Here is a 16,356-nt window from a genome sequence, read left to right as displayed (position 1 = left end):
ACCATATTAAAAGAAAACCGTATTAAACTTGAAATGTTTCCCAGACATGTCCTGTTAATTGCCTGCTCTGTACCTCTACCCGGAGTGCCCTTCCCTCTTTACAATGCTCCTTGCCTGCTGGGAAACTTCCTTTCCCCCTAAAAATCCATGTGGTAGGTTAAATATGGCTGCAGTTCTTGGAACTCCTCTTCTCCCCTTGTCTCTGGGCTGGTCTTGTGAGTTGCTTTGATGAACAGAATGTGGTGGAAGTGACATGATGCAAGTTCTACAGTCCAGGCCTCAAGAGGTCTTGTAACCTCCACCTTCACCATCTTGGAACCCTGAGACCACCATCCAGGAGGCAGCCAGGATGAAAGGGCACAGGACAGCGTCCCAGTTCAGCCCATTTCCCAGCTTACACAGTAGCTGAAAACAGCCACATGAAAGAGTCCATGTGGGTCCAGCACGAGAATTTCCCAGGCAACCACAGAAGCTTGAGAAATAATAAATTCTGTTAAACCATTAACTTTTGGGGTGGCTTGTTACACAGCAATAGATAACTAATACAATCTGGTTCTAATGTGAAGTTTCCCTGCCTCACTCAGGTTCCCTTTTCCAAGTTCCCTCTCTACGGTTTGTGTTTGTGTGTCACATCACTTCATAATTATTTAGCATCTGGCTCTCCCAAGATACAGTGAGCTCTTGAGGAGCACAGCTGAGTCTGATTCATCTCTCTCCCAACAACTCACAGTGATAATAGGATGAAACCCTTGATCATTTATAAAACTCAGTATACTCAGATGTCATTAATGTGTTTAGAAAGTACATCTATATGGACATTTTCATGCAACTTACTCAACAAAGATTTTAAAGCATGTCCTATGTTAACAGAACAGGTCCCAGGCCCTGGAATTTCTCTCAGTCTAGCAGGAAAAAGATCATTACAATACAGGATAAAGTGTTTCAGTCAATGTCTCCCCAGGCAAGGGAAACAAAAGCAAAAATAAACAAGTGGGACTACATCAAACTAAAAAGCTTCTACACAGCAAAGGAAACTATCAACAAAATGAAAAGACAACTTAATATATGGGAGAATATGTTTGCAAATGATACATCCAACAAGGGGTTACTACCCAAAATGTACAAAGAACTCATACAAAAAAAAATATGATTAAAAAATGGGCAGAGAACCTATATAGACATTTTCCAAAAAAGACTTACACATGGCCAACAGGCCCATGAAAAGATGCTCCACATCACTAATCATCAGGGAAATGCAAATCTAAACCACAGTGAGATATCACCTCACACCAGTCAGAATGGCTAGTATCAAAAAGACAAAAAAGAGCAAGTGCTGATGACTTTGTGGGGAAAAGGGACCCCTTGTACACTGTTGTTGGGAATGTAAATCAGTGCAGTCACTATGGAGAACAGAACACTATGGAATGTCTTCAAAAATTAAAAATAGAAATACCATTCGACCCAGTAATTTCACCTCCGGGTATTTACTCAAAGAAAACAAAAACACTAATTTGGAAAGATATATGCACTCCTATATTTACTGCAGCATTGTTTACAATATCCAAGATACAGAAGCAACCTCAGTGTCCATGGACAGATGATGAATGACTAAGGAAGATGTGGTACCTATACACAATGGAACATTATTCAGCCATAAAAGAAAGAAATCCTGCCATCTGTGGCAACATGGACGGACCTAGAAGGTATTATACTAAATAACTCAGAGAAAGACAAATACCATATGATTTCACTTACATGTGGAGTCTAAAAAATGAAACAAAATGGAAGTAGATTTATACAGAAAACAAACTGGTTGTTGCCATGAGGGAGGGGTAGGAGGATAGGTGAAACAGGTGAAAGGGATACAAAGATATAAACGTCGAATTATAAAATAAGTCACAGGGATGAAAAGTGCAGCATAGGGAATATAGCCAATAACTTGTACTAACTTTGTATGGTGACAGATGGGAATTACACTTAATGTAGTGATCATTTCATAATGTGTAGAATCCTCAAAATGCTATGTTGTATGCTGAACCTAATTATATTGTATACCAACTATACTCCAATTTTTTAAAAAGAAAAACATAAGTGTTTTATTCAAGTATATTTCTGGGAGAGTATGAGGTAGTTGGTGGGTGGAGGAGTCAAGAAAACTCTCCTGGATGAGATGGCATTTAGCCTCACCATGAAGGGTAAGCGAGCAAGCAATGCTGGAAGGAGGTGTGTAGCTGTCTCCGTGCCCTCCACCCTCCCTCTGAGGAGGAGGACGGATGCATGGGTTGGTCAGATTCAAGGATATTGATTTAAGCCACAGTCCTGGGGGTGGGGCCTCCCCATGTGAAAGACAAGGTTAAAGTTAGGTCCCAGTCTGGGGATGGCTCCGATCTATACCTTCTCTCTCAGACACTCAAGGTAAGATGGGGGCTTGGGCTTCTTCCCATTGGCAGAGAGGTGCGTTTTCTCCCCCACTCCGTTCTGCTCTCTTTAGAGGACCAAGCAAGAACCAGGGGGAGGCCAATGGGAAAGGAACCAGGTCAAAGCCTCCAGGTTATTGCTCCATGTTGGCCATTGGGGCCAAAGTATTATAAAAGGTTTGTTTGCCTGCCATACATGCATGTATTCCCCAGGTCTACTTTGGGATGGTAGGGGACTGGTGGATGACCCAGAAATCTGTGTTCCAGTCATCCTCATCCACCTCTGGGCATCAAAGGAGGAAATAAAAAATAGGAACTTTTCCTGTTCTTGGGCATATAAGGAAGAGAATCCCAGGCGGAGTGAACAGCACTACAAAGGCAAACAAGCAAGTAGGGCAATAAACGGAGTGAGAATGGGGTGCATTGAGAGAGTCAAAGAAACTTAACATAATCCCGCATGAGAAGGCTGGGCTTAATACATAAAATGATGACCTGCCTTGCACCATAGACATTTCTCTGTTAGCCAACACATGTTTCTGTGCATGGTCCTGAGTGCCTATTACAATAATCAACTCATATCATCCTACAAGGCACTGAGATAAAGAACTCACCCAAGGCCCGGCAAATGAGGACAGTTAAAAAGGATTGCATAAATTGCAGGTCTGTCCTCTTTCCAACTTTGCTACTCAGCAGCCATGGTATCAACAAGGACACAGGTTCCAATGAGCTGGTCTTACCTGCAGGAGATGGTACCTGAGTTGCATCTTGAGGGACAGGGATCAGGACTGGCAGAGGCCATGAAAGTGTAAGGTGCTTCTGTAAGAAGGTGGAACCTGCAAAAAGAACCACAAAAAGGACACCCCTAAGTATCAACATCCAGGAGTGGAGTTTGGCAAACCGGTGCCACCCCCAGGAAAAGGAACTGGTCCAACCCTTTCCCTCATTTTTATATCAGAAGATGGCTGTGGTCCAGGTTCCTCAATCAGGTTTCTCAGAGTAAATGGGGATTTTATTGAGATAAAACTTATTGTTGCATGCAGACTGAGATTACTTTTCTTTCTAGATGTTATTCTGGGTGGGGAGAAGAGAGAGAGAATGTTTTTAAGTTATTTTTTAACTAGTATTTGTATGGTGTTTTAGCCCTGACAAAATTATTTTCTTGCTCTTTTATTTCATTGAGATGAGGAGGGTAAACTTTCTCAGATTTTCAGATGACAAATCTAAAATTTAGGAGATTAACAAATTTATATGAAGTCACACAGCTAATGAAAGAAGTTGGACTCATGCCCAGTTATTTAGATTCGAAATTCTATTGTAACTTATTCTTTCATTCACTGGGAAAAAAATGTATTGCATGGCCCAAATGTGCCAGGCACAGGATTGGCACTGAGCATTTAGTCATTATAAAATTGACATAATCCGTCTCACTGTCTCTCATTTCTATGTACTCAAACACTGAAGCAGGAATACACAAAGAGCTATAGGAATCTACATCTAATATTTCTAATGGGACTCCGTGATCACACCACCACTTTTTGCCAGGTTCTCCAACTCTTATCTGCAGTTAGCTGTCACCATTATTTCATTGGACACTGGTTTTGTGCTAGACATTGTGTATACACAAGCACTAGAGCACAACTCAATCCAGTTAACACCTACTATGTACAAACAACTGAATCTGAAAATATTTATCAAGCACATACTCTGGACAAAATATTCATTCAACAAATATTTATTGGCACCTCTGATAATCATAAAGATTTTTAAAGAGGTAAGAAGAAAGCCACTAGGGAGTGGCATCTCTGAAACATAGGAGTGTGTTTCATGAAGGGCAGGACCCAATGTGACTGAACTCAGCAGGGTGTAAGACAGGAAAGGCTTGTGACCTGGGATTTGTCCCCGGGGGCTCTTCGTGAAGGCACAGCTTGGAGTGCACCTGGGCAGGTAGGGCGATTTAAATACACGGAGGAGATGGCCTGACCTGGCATGTTTGGAGAACAAAAAATAATTTCAGCAGGTAGAAATAAAAGGAGGTGGGGCCAGCAAATGCCAAAGAGGTTGTAGTATCAGTGCCATTCAGTGCTCGTGTTATGGCCTCAACAGCCCTGCAATGCACTAACTCTGTTCCAGGGGAGACCGCTCAGCCCTTGAGATTCGATATGATTTGTTCAAGATGATACATGTAAGTGGTGACCCCACAGATCTGACCTGGGTCTGAGTCCAGTACTATCACCTTGTGCTTCCTTGACTTGGGTAGCAAGGAGGGAAATACGTCAGAGGGTCAGGCTCAAAGGGATGGAGAGGTGGGATTAGCAGGAGAAATTCGAATATGAAATCAACAGGATGTGGAGAGTACATTTAAGTTGAGGGTGGGGGAGAGTTCAGGGCTTCTGGTTGGAGCAACTGGGTGGACTGTGGTACCATTTACAGAGGTGGGGAAAAGCTGGATATAGATTCACAGGAAGATGGAGACTTTGACACAATGCCTCTGTGGGGCCTAGGTGACATCGGGAGGGATGTCAGGAGGCAGTGAGATGCACGAAGCTGCAGGTCAGAACACGTCACACTGTGGGAAACGAGAGAGGCTGCAGTGTAATCTTCATTTCTGGTTTCCTTTTGCACCTGACAGCAGAGCTGAGCAGGGACTGGCTCTGGGCTCCGGGGACACGTGGTGGAGGAAGGGTGTCATTCCCCTGGTGTTAAAGACGGCCCCTGGCTCACCGCTGACTCGGTTTCCCCCACAGATGAGTTTCCCCTGCCGCAGGTCCAGGAATCCCAAGACTCTGACCTGCCTTCTGGTCGGGATGAGCTTCTTGGTCCTGCGTCTGTGGTTGCCCCAAGCCCCCAGGTCCCAGCAGAAGAGGTGGGATGGTACCACCCAGGCTGCCCTCACTGCCGCGCAGCAGTCGGCGCTCAGCCCAGAGCAGCCGTGTGTGGCCAACGCCTCGGCGAAGTCCACGGCCGACTTCGCGCGGCTGCCCGCGCGCATCCAGGACTTCCTGCGGTACCGCCACTGCCGCCACTTCCCGCTGCTCTGGGACGCGCCGGCCAAGTGCTCCGGCCGCCGCGGGGTCTTCCTGCTGCTGGCGGTGAAGTCGTCGCCCGCGAACTACGAGCGGCGCGAGCTCATCCGCCGCACGTGGGGTCAGGAGCGCAGCTACAGCGGGCGGCCGGTGCGCCGCCTCTTCCTGCTGGGCTCCGCCGCGCCCGAGGACGCCGAGCGCGCCGAGCAGCTGGCCGCGCTGGTGGGGCTGGAGGCGCGCGAGCATGGCGACGTGCTGCAGTGGGCCTTCGCTGACACCTTCCTCAACCTCACGCTCAAGCACGTGCACCTGCTCAACTGGCTGGAGGCGCGCTGCCCGCACGCGCTCTTCCTGCTCAGTGGCGACGACGACGTCTTCGTGCACACCGCCAACGTGGTTGGCTTCCTGGAGGCGCAGCGGCCCGACCGCCACCTCTTCACCGGACAGCTCATGTCTGGCTCCGTGCCCATCCGCGAGAGCGGGAGCAAGTACTTCGTGCCCCCGCAGCTCTTCTCCGGGCCGGCCTACCCGGTGTACTGCAGTGGCGGTGGCTTCCTGCTGTCCAGCTACACGATCCAGGCCCTGCGCAGGGCTGCCCACCTCACCCCGCTGTTCCCCATTGACGACGCTTACATGGGCATGTGTCTGGAGCACGCGGGTCTGGCGCCCAGCAGCCATGAGGGCATCCGACCCTTCGGCGTGCAACTGCCTGGCGCCCGGCAGCGCTCCTTTGACCCCTGCTTGTACCGCGAGCTGCTGCTCGTGCACCGCTTCATGCCCTACGAGATGCTGCTCATGTGGAAGGCACTGCATGACCCAGGCCTGAGCTGCAGCCAGCGGCACAGGGTCTCCTGAGGCCGGGTGGGCTGCTCTGGGGGGATAAGCTGAGAATGTGCCTTCCCTGATGCGGACCCCTTCTGTTCTACCGAACATCAGCTGCACACTGGAATCCCCTGGGTGGGGGGTGGGGTGGAAAATACCCGTGTCCTGGTCCCATCTGCAAAAGTTGTGACTGGGGGCTTGGGTGCCCCAGACATCTAGGTATTTTTTAAGTTCCTCAGGTAATTTGAATGTGCAGCTAGGAATGAAGGCCACTGGGTGAGCGATGTCTGTTATCCTTCCAAACCCAGTTCCATCGCCCCCTCTACAAGCCTTCCAGGGCACCTAGCCCCTGCTCTTGAGTCATTGTGGGCAATGGAGCAAGGGAGGTGTGAGGACCGTGGATCACAGGGTTGGGTGCAGTGCACATACAAGTTGCCATTTCCGTCATTTCCTCCGCAAGTGAGTGGAGCTGGAGCTGGGCTGATGGTCATCAGATGGATCCCCTCCCCCAGGAGTTAGTCTACACTTGGGACTAGAAAGCAACCCCCTAGAGTCAGAGCTGGGGGTGTCTGGCAGGCTTCCTCCCACCTAGTCTCTCCCCACCCCCCAGCCCCAATCCCTCTGTGAGGTCAAAATCCCCTGTGTGCGAACTGGAAACTGAGGCCCAGTGAAGACAGTGACAAATCCAGGGCCACGTGGTCATTGCCAGACAACACGCCATCAAGGTCCCCTCCACAGTCACCCTGACCACAGCTAATGCCTGTTCAGGTCCAGCTTCCAGAGGCTGCCCATGTTCCTCGGCTTATGGCCTCCTTCCATCTTGAAACCAGCAATGGAACCATTCTGACCTCTGCTTCCCTTGGCCCTATATCCTCTTGCCTCCCTCTTTCATTTATAAGGACACTTGGGATTTCCACTGGGCCTACCTGGATAATCCAGGATAATCTTCCTCTCTTAAAGCCACTCTAATACCACCTGCACTTTTTTCTCAATTGAAGTATAGTTGACATACAATATATTAGTTTCAGGTATACAACATAGTAATCTGATATTTTTATACATTATAAAATGCTCACCACAATAAGTGGTGACCATCTGTCACCACACAAAGTTAGTACACTGTTATTGACTATATTCCCTATGCTGTACTTTTTATCCCTGTGACTTACTGATTTTATAACTTCCATTTATAATGTAACGAGGGCAGGAGACAAACCTCCCAAGTATAAATAAACCTATGTGGATAAAGAATGCTCAAGTCTGAACCAACATAGTCCCCTAAATAACCCTATTCTTAAGACAAAACTTCAACGGAATTATGAATTATGAATCACCTGTATACATCATGCCTTGTACTGACTCTTACCCAAAAAGCCCTATAAAACTCAAGACCCTAAACCCTTAAGTGCACCTCCTCTCTAAGGTTGCTGGCACTTACCTATCTTCAAGTGTGTCACTCTCTCATTCTACTTCAGACAAGTAGGGAGAGGCTGCTGAGAGCTCTGATCTGAGCTTGCAAAATCAGACCTGGACAAGACTGAGCTATATGATCATGCTTCTTAGTAGCCTGCCCAAAACTCTTCTTTCTTTGCCTTTGGGAAGTTCTCCAAACATAATCTCTCCATCCACTGCTCTGCAGCTCCCCAGATCCTGGGGTGGTAGGGATATAGTCTCATGTCATGCAGATTCAAGCAGACACTGGACACCAGGTGACCCTGACTTTAGGAGTTGGCAAGGGACTTGCCCAATGCCGAGCAGGAGTTCAATGAACTTCTCTTTCCTCCCTTTGTTTTTCCTTCCTTTCTGCTGTATTCAAGTAAACCTGCCTTTGTCTACCTTGACTCTGGCCCACGGCTCTCTTGGAGTGCATTCAAATAAAACTACCATTCTGCTTCACTACTGTGTCTCTGCCCTTCATTTTCTTGTTACAGTGGGAACAAGAACCAAGGAGAACAAACTCAACCCCCAACAGTATGGTGTTTCTGTTTTTAATTTTTGAGGACAGTCCATACTATTTTCCATAGTGGGGCTGCACCAATTTACATTCCCATCAATAGTGTATGAGGGTTCCTTTTTCTCCACATCCTTGCCCACACTTCTTATTTCTTGTTTTGTTGATATTAGCCATTCTGACAGGTGTGGGGTGATATCTCATTGTGGTTTTGATTTGCATTTCCCTGATGAGTAGTAATGTGGAGCACCTTTTCATGTGTCTGGTGGCCCATCTGTATGTCTTCTTTGGAAAATGTCTGTTCAGGTTCTCTGCCCATTTTTTAATGAGATTATTTGTTTTTCTGGTGTGGCATTGTATGAGTTCTTTATATACATTGGATATTAATCCCTTATCAGATATGTCATTTGCAAATATCTTCTCCTATTCCCTAGGTTGTGTTTTCATTTTGTTGATGGTTTCCTTTTTAGTTTGATGCAGTCCTGCTTGTTTATTTTGACTTTTGTTTCCCTTTCCTGGGGAGACAGATCCAGAAAAAAATTTCTGAGGCTGATGTCCAATCCATCTGCAACCTTAGTTCTCCTTTGCCAAGCAGCCTAACATATGCACAGATTCTGGAACATCCCTGAAGGGTCCGTGTTCTTCCTAACACAGACATCACTGCTGCAAATAACTAGAACCCAACTCAAAATGGCTCAAAATGGAAGGTTATTTATTACATATAACAAGAAGTCTGGAGGAGGGTTGTTCCAGGGCTGGTGAATTCAATGGCTTGATGATGCCACCAGGGACCCAGGCTCTCCCACATTTCTGCTTTGCCATCATCAGGAGAGCATCCTTCTTGGACACAAAGTGGTTGTGTCCATTTGGGAAGAAGGAAGCCCTTCCAGAAGCCCCCAGTAGACATCCTCTAACATCTTAGGCAACCAGCAGTATCTGCTGCTTTTTTCTGCTAAGCTGACTTGTTCTGGGGACCATCCCCTCCCAGTTCCATGTGGTTGTGGGGGAACTGTCATTCACATCACACCATCCCCCAGGAACTATGGTTGGAACAGGCTAATGGGGTGAGCATATCACCCAAAAAGTGACTCTGAGTCCTTTCAGTGGGCTTTCACGTGGACACTGGAAGCAAGAAATTTACTCTTCTGTTAGCTGTACTAGGATAATGTAAACTGGGTGGTGCAGCTGCCACCTTCCCCGGGATGGTGGGGAAAGCCCGTCTCCGGTAGGAGAGTGAAAAGCCCACACATTGGAGAAGCAGAGAGAAAAGGAAGGAAGAGAGAAATCATATTATCTCATCAGGCCTTCAGATCAGCCATGCTTGAAGCTAGGGATGCCTGGACTTCATTTAAAGAAACAATAAATTCCTTTGGGTTTACATCATTTAGGGTTGGATTCTATCACTGCAAATAAAAACATCTACTTCCACTGAACTGTGGTCTGGCCTGACCATCAGCAGCCAGCGCCTTCCTTCTCTCTCTGCAAGAACTCAGAATCTATCCTGAATCCCCACCAACAGAAGTTCACCCAACTCCCGGCACATACCCAACTCCCTTGGTGGTCGTCTCAGCTTGAACGTACTGCAAGTCCTGGATGGAAGCCCACCTTAAGCCTGCCCCTCCATGAATGTTCCTATCTCATCATCATCTTCTGATTTGTCCAAGGCAGGAATGCGGGCATCTCAAACTCTCCATCTCCTTTACATCCCATCTGATCAGTCACCAAGTTCTGTTGATCTTACCTCCAAAATAGCCCTCTGATCAGTCCTCATCTCTGTGTCTCCATCTCCATGGATACATTTCTGGTCTAAGCTACCACCAGCTCTCACATGGGCCTTGGCCACAGCTCCCTTAGGTATCTACTCTCCCCCTGCGGTGGCCAGAAGACATATCTGGTCATTTCGGGTCCTTCTCAAAATCTACCCATTGTCCTTCAGATGAAAAGGAGACTCTTTACTGGGTTGACCATTCAACCTGCATTCCTTTGACTTTGGCGTGACCTCTCCCCACTCTTCTGCAGCTCACAGAACCGTTTGGAGTTCTGTGTACTCTTTCTTGCTCCTGGGCCTTCCAACATGCTGTTCCCTTGCTTAAAACACTTCACCACTCTCGCTTCTTCATTTAGCATAAGCTTCTACGAGGTTAAGTAGCCTTTCCTTGGGGAACCCTTTCCCAAGCCCTAGTCCCAGGACACAGAGCTTAGCCACATGGCTGCTCCTCATGCTCTGCCTGGTTATAGCCCTGAGAAGCCCCCAGAACCCCCAGCATCTGCTGCTGCCCTGGAACACGGTGACGATTAGTCTCCTTCTGCTGCTGTGACAAATTACCACTAACTTGGTGGCTTAAACCCCTGTACAGCCCACAAACCTTAAGGGGCTAAAAGCAAAGTATCTGCAGGCCTTTATTTCTCACTGGAGCTCCAGGGGAGGACCCATTTTCTGGCCTTTTCTGGCTTCTAGAGACACCTTCTCCACCTTAAAATCCAGCAGTATTACATTTTTCTCTGACTCTTCTACCTCCTCCTTCCATTTTTAAGGACCCTTATGATCACATTGAGCCCACCTGGATAATCCAGGAATATCTTCCTATTTTAAGGTCAGCTGATCAGCAGCCCTCATTCCATCTACAGCCTCAGTTCCCCTTGCCCATGTAACCTAACACAGTCATCGGTTCCAGGGATTAGGGCATGGGCATCTCTGGGGGGCCGTTCCTCTGCCTACCACACTGTCCAATAAATATTTGTTGAATAATGAACAACAATGAAATAATGAAAAAAATTAATAAATGAACAAATGTTCATCATTCACACAGACTTACCTGATATGGACTCTCATTCTAGACAATCATGTATTATTAATCTGGAATTCCCTTTCCCCCAGCTGCCATTTATCAAGTGCTTGTAATAGACAAGAATGCTGAGGCCAGAGAAGGACACCCCTGACCTCTTAGGAAAGTCTGAATTCTGTGTTTTGACAAGTTTCTCCCATTTTTCTGACAGGCAGGTGGATTATCCCCATTTTGCAGGTAAAGATTAGAATCAGGAACTTCACAGTTTAGAAGGGCCAGAGCGCTGCAGTTATGAGCCGGCTGTGTCACTCTGGGTCCTGGTCACCCCATCCTGAAACCGGGTTGCTCAGTTTATCAGGCCCAGCAAAGGCCCGCTGCTCCCCTCAGCCGTGGCACCACGTTGTGTCAACCTGGCCTCCCTCACTGGGCCCTGGTCCCGCTCACCCAGCCTGGTTTATCGGGCTCTTGCGCCCCGTGGTCGCGAGGGGGCGCGCGCCGCACAAGGTTTCCTCGCCCAGGCGGGCAGTGAATCTTTGGGTCGGAGTGAATCTGGCCCCCGGGAGTAGCCAGGAGGCTATTCTCCCAACTCCTTTTATCGGGTCAACCTAAATGACAAGCACCACATGAGCAAGGGAAAACGATGGGCCTTTCTCACCCACAAACACAGATGAAAACCCTACACGAAATGCTAGCAGATGGAATGTGGCAAAATGTATCAGCCACATTTATAAACTAGATGGGTTTATGCCAGAAATTTGAGATGGGTTTAGCATTAGAAAAGCAAACAGACTGTGTGCATAAAAAAGGAAGATCTGTCAGTGTGGCACATCACATCAAGAGAAATATTAATATCTCAGATTTGGGAGAAAAAAATTTTGATAAGATTCAACATTCATTCGTGATTTTAAAGAAAATCTTAGTAAAGAGGTAAAGCATTTGAAAGCATTTCCTTAAAGATCTGGAACAAGACTAGATGTGCCCATTATCACCACTTCTCTTCGACACTGTCCAAGAAGTGAGAGCACAGCAAAGCAAGATAAAGATTCAAAAACATAGTGACCTGGAAAAAGAAAGAACATTATCAAAACCTCAGTGGTTTGCAATACTATCAGATCCAATTTCCCCTTCTATAACAAATTAATGCCATACTCCCTGACCTGAAATGAAATTCTTAAATAATATAATATGTCCACACATATACTTTCAAAAACTTGAGGCCATCATTTAATTTTAATATAAAAGATTAGTAAATGAAAATACTTTAAAATACAAATTTTGATGTGTAAATTCTTGAGCTTACCAACAAAAAAGCTCCCTTACAAATTTCCAAATCTCCTCCTAAGGGGCAGTATGCCTCATTGAGAACCATTAGTCCAAATAGAAAACCTACCAAAAAACACCACAAAATCTTACAGATAATTGACTCAATTAATTTTAAAAGTACCAAGTTCTCCAGATGCAAACTAAATGTTTAAAAATCAGTTAGGTTTCTACATAATAATAGAAAGCAGTCAGGAAAAGTAATTATTTGAAAGCACCATTTATAATAGAAGTGAAGAGGTACCTAAGACTGAATCTAAAAAATATACAAGAAAACCATACAAAATTATTTTAAGATATTTTTAAACATCTAAATTAATGTAGAGAAATGTTATAAAGCTCCTGTAGGTCCCTGAATTTCTTGGATCCTCACCCAACCAGAGACCAGGGATGATTTTCATCCCATCTGGCCAGATGTGGAGACTGAGGCTCAGGTAGGGGTGTGACCTGCCCAAGGTCCCCCGAGTCTGCTGGGCCCCAGCCTCCCGCCTGCCATTCCTGGGCCGTGGCCACCGCCCTAGCCACCATGTCCACCACACTTGGAGTCCAACGACTGCAGCTGCGCTAGGCCAAGGGCTGAGTCTCTGGGCTCCACATGACCGTGTGCACCTGCACATGCACATGCACACGCGTGTACACACACACTCACTTGGGTGTGCACGCACACAGCCCTAGCATTATTCAAGCTTTCAGCAGGAGAACCTCCTCAGCCCCACCCATCTCAGTGGCACTTGGGAGCAGGAAGCAGTGGCCCCTTCAGGCAGGAGGTGAGGCGAAGGCTCAAAGGAGAGGCCTACCTCAGTCTCCTCACAATTCCCTGTTCCTTTTCCCTTCCCCACCCTCCAGCCATTCAGTTCCACAACCCCTCCTTGGGCCCTCCTGCTCCATTCCCTGGAGGCTGCCTGGGGACACTGCCAACTGTTAGATTAAATCAACATAGTGATTTTGAGAGATGGTCCCTCCTCACCCTGGTACAGTTGTTTACAGAATTATTCTGTAGTGGCACTGACTCTTTTCTCCCCTCCAGCCTAGACTCAGCCTGACCTTTGTGTAACAAACAGGCCCATTAATCTATTTTCCGAGCAGAAGAGCAGTCCTTCCAGAAGATTAATTTTGATGCTTCCAAGAATGAAGAAATGTGATCCTTAACTCTTTATTACTGCGCTCAAGAGTTTGAAGCACCAGGGTAGAAGAATGGATTTGTCTTTTAGGAAGTTTGGCTGTGGGAGAAGGGATCTGAAGAGCAGGAGAGGGTCCCGGCGGGAGTGAGGCGATGGTGAGGAGGGGAGCAAGGAGTCACCTGGCCCTGGAATCCGGGTCCCAGGCAGGGAAAGGACAGGGCTTGAAGCTTGCAGTGCTGGGGAGGAGTGGGGTGACAGGAGCATGGAGGAGTCCCGCAGTTAGGGTTCTGAGGGCCTCGAACCTTGGGTAAGGTGACTGAGCCCCCAGGCACGGAAGCAAAGAGTCCAGGGAGCGTGTGGCACCACCCAGGTGGGCAGGGAGCTCCCCCATACCACACCCCAGCCGCGGGGACCATGACCACGCCCATTCCCGCAGCTGTCCGGAGTGCACGCAGGGGAGGGGGAGGCCCTGCACCAGGTGTCAGCCCGGCTCTCGGCCCCTGCTGCTCCTCCCTTCTCCCCGCTGCAGCCGGCAGCCATGCTGTGAGCCGGAGGCCATGGTCCCGGTGCGCGCTGCAGCGCCCAGCCTGATGGGTTCTGAGGCCCGGCACCCCTGCCTAAGTAGTGCTGGACTCTGTACAGAAGTGGGAGAAGGGAAGCCCCCCCAGCTCTCAAGATGGGGACAGATGCCTGCATGGCCTGAGACTCCTGGTGTAGCCCCACACAATCCTAGCTCAAACGGGTGTCCAAGGGGTCGTGGGACATAAACTCCCTCTCCCCCCACGGGGTCCTTCCCGTGCCAGAATGCCTGAAACCTTCACCTAAATCCCAAATCCCAAAGGGACACCAGATCCACCTCCCCCTGGCTGCAGTCTGGACCTAAATATCTTTTAAGGCCCAGGCAGGTGGGGCCGCTCCCCACTTGCCATCCTGCCTCCTGAGTACTGAGCTGAGAACCTCAGCAGAGCCAGACCCCCCACGAAGGCATGCGACTCACGACTCATTTCTGCCTGACAGGGGGTCATGAGCAGGTGTCATCTCCTCTGGGTGTCAGATGGTATGGGAAAGACCCAGGGTGCCTGCACCCATACTTACTTCCCCATCCTGCCCACAGGTGCTGGCCTGTGCAGGGCACCAGAGTATCCAGCTGTCCCTCCTTGGCAGCGGGCCTTGGGTGCCACTTCTGCTTCACCTGCTGAGGCTGCGGGCAGGATATTTCCACTACGAGGACCTCAGGGTCTGCGTCAGGAACTCACAGAGATCATTGGGGAGGGGTAAGATTCTCCTGTGGATGCTCTGGACTCTTTGGGAAACAGTCTGGCAGTTCCTCAAAAAGTGTCACCTGGAATTACTCTATAACCCAGTAATCCCATTGCTAGGTATATACCAAAGAGAACTGAAAACATTAAGTCCACACAAAAGCTGCACACACAAATGTTCATAGCAGCAGTCTGTATAATAGCCCCAGTGTGGAAAGCTCCAAATGTCCATCAACAGGTGAATGGATAAGCAAAATGTGGCCCACCCCTGCAGTGGGGTATTGGCCAACCATAAACAGGAATGAAGTTCTGATGCTTGCCCCCCACCAACTCTCTAATATGGTCGGAGAAATGGCCCTTTGTCCTTCTCCTTGCTCTCCCCTTTCCCATTCCCCAGTTCTTTCCACCCCTTTCCACCTGCCCCCTGTAAGTACACAGTCTTCTCAGCTTCTTATTTAGTCTTCCTGTATTTACTTTGCACAAATGTGGAGATACCCATATATGTTCTTACACTCTCTTCTTGCTTACGTGAAAAGCAGCATACTATATACTTTTTTTCTCTTCACTTAGTTGTGTGTCCTGGAATTCACACCATGTCACCATCTCTATGCTGAGGTCTTCCTCATTCTTTCTTTTTTATAGCTGTGTAGTACTCCTTCATGTGGATATCCTATAGTTTATTCAACAATTCTCCCGAGTATGGGTAGGCTGTTTCCACTGTTTGCAATTAAAATTAATACTTCAATGAAAAGTCTTTTGCATATGTCATTTTCATATGTTTGAAGGCACATCTTCCTGATAGATTCCGAGAAGCGGAATTGCCAGCTTAAAGGGTAAGCACATATTTAATTCTGTTGATTTTGCCACATCCTTCAGGATGACTGTACTAATTTGCATTCCCACCAGTATTCAGAGCCCATTTCGCCACAACCTTGCCAGCAGAATGTGTTGCAATTTTTTTATATTCTGATAGGTGAGAAAAGATAACAGTCTCAGTATGTTTTAATTTGCCTTTCTCTACTTCTAAGTGTCCTTGAGCATTTTTTTTCTGTATGTTTGAGAGCCATTTTTAAGTTTATTTGAGGGTTTTTTTGGTGAATTATCTGTCATGCCTTTCCTCTCATTTTACTATTGGATTTGGATTTTGGGGTTTTGTCTCTCAAGTTTTAAGAGTTGCTTATATATTATGGATATCTGACCTTTCTGGTATTATGTTGTGAAAACTTTCTTCCAGTTTGTCCATTGTGTGTGCACTTAGTTTATGGTATTTTCTGTTATGCAAAGTTATTTTTAACTTTTCATGTAGTCAAATTTATCAATTTTTTCTTTTATGGCATCTGTTTTGAATCACAGTTAGAACCTTTCCCAGTATCAGAGTTAACAAGAAGGTTACCAATGTTTTCTTCTGGTCCTTGTACAGTTGTAGTTTTTATTCTTGAGCCCTAATCCATTTAGTTTATGCTTTTATTAAGAATGACATATGGATCTAATTTTATCTTTTTCCAAATGGCCACCCAGTTTCCTAATACCACTTATGATTAACTCCATCATTAGTAAGTAACAAAGGTGGCATCTCAAATCACTGGGGTAAAGATGTTTTGGGTCTATTTTTTTTGCTATTATTAATGTACAATTACAAGAGCAATATTATGGTTAC

General features: G+C 47.0%; 1 protein-coding gene across 3 annotated transcripts; it reads left to right on the top strand.

The window, feature by feature from the left end:
• Positions 1–2,370: 2,370 nt before the first annotated feature.
• On the top strand, positions 2,371–8,152 carry B3GNT6 (UDP-GlcNAc:betaGal beta-1,3-N-acetylglucosaminyltransferase 6). 3 transcript variants are annotated; one of them, XM_037010618.2, is made up of 2 exons: positions 2,371–2,415; positions 5,162–8,152. In XM_037010618.2, the coding sequence occupies exon 2, from the start codon at positions 5,162–5,164 to the stop codon at positions 6,293–6,295; it is 1,134 nt and encodes a 377-aa protein (XP_036866513.1). In that variant the 5' UTR covers positions 2,371–2,415; the 3' UTR covers positions 6,296–8,152. The 3 variants fall into 3 exon arrangements, with proteins under 3 accessions (XP_036866513.1, XP_036866512.1, XP_036866511.2); XM_037010617.2 differs by lacking the exon at positions 2,371–2,415 and adding an exon at positions 4,457–4,599; XM_037010616.2 differs by lacking the exon at positions 2,371–2,415 and having other exon boundaries at positions 4,619–8,152.
• The last annotated feature ends 8,204 nt before the right edge of the window (positions 8,153–16,356 follow it).

Source organism: Manis javanica, chromosome 11 (genome assembly GCF_040802235.1).
Source record: "Manis javanica isolate MJ-LG chromosome 11, MJ_LKY, whole genome shotgun sequence".
Taxonomy (NCBI): domain Eukaryota; kingdom Metazoa; phylum Chordata; class Mammalia; order Pholidota; family Manidae; genus Manis; species Manis javanica.
This window is presented reverse-complemented; position numbering and strand designations above follow the sequence as displayed.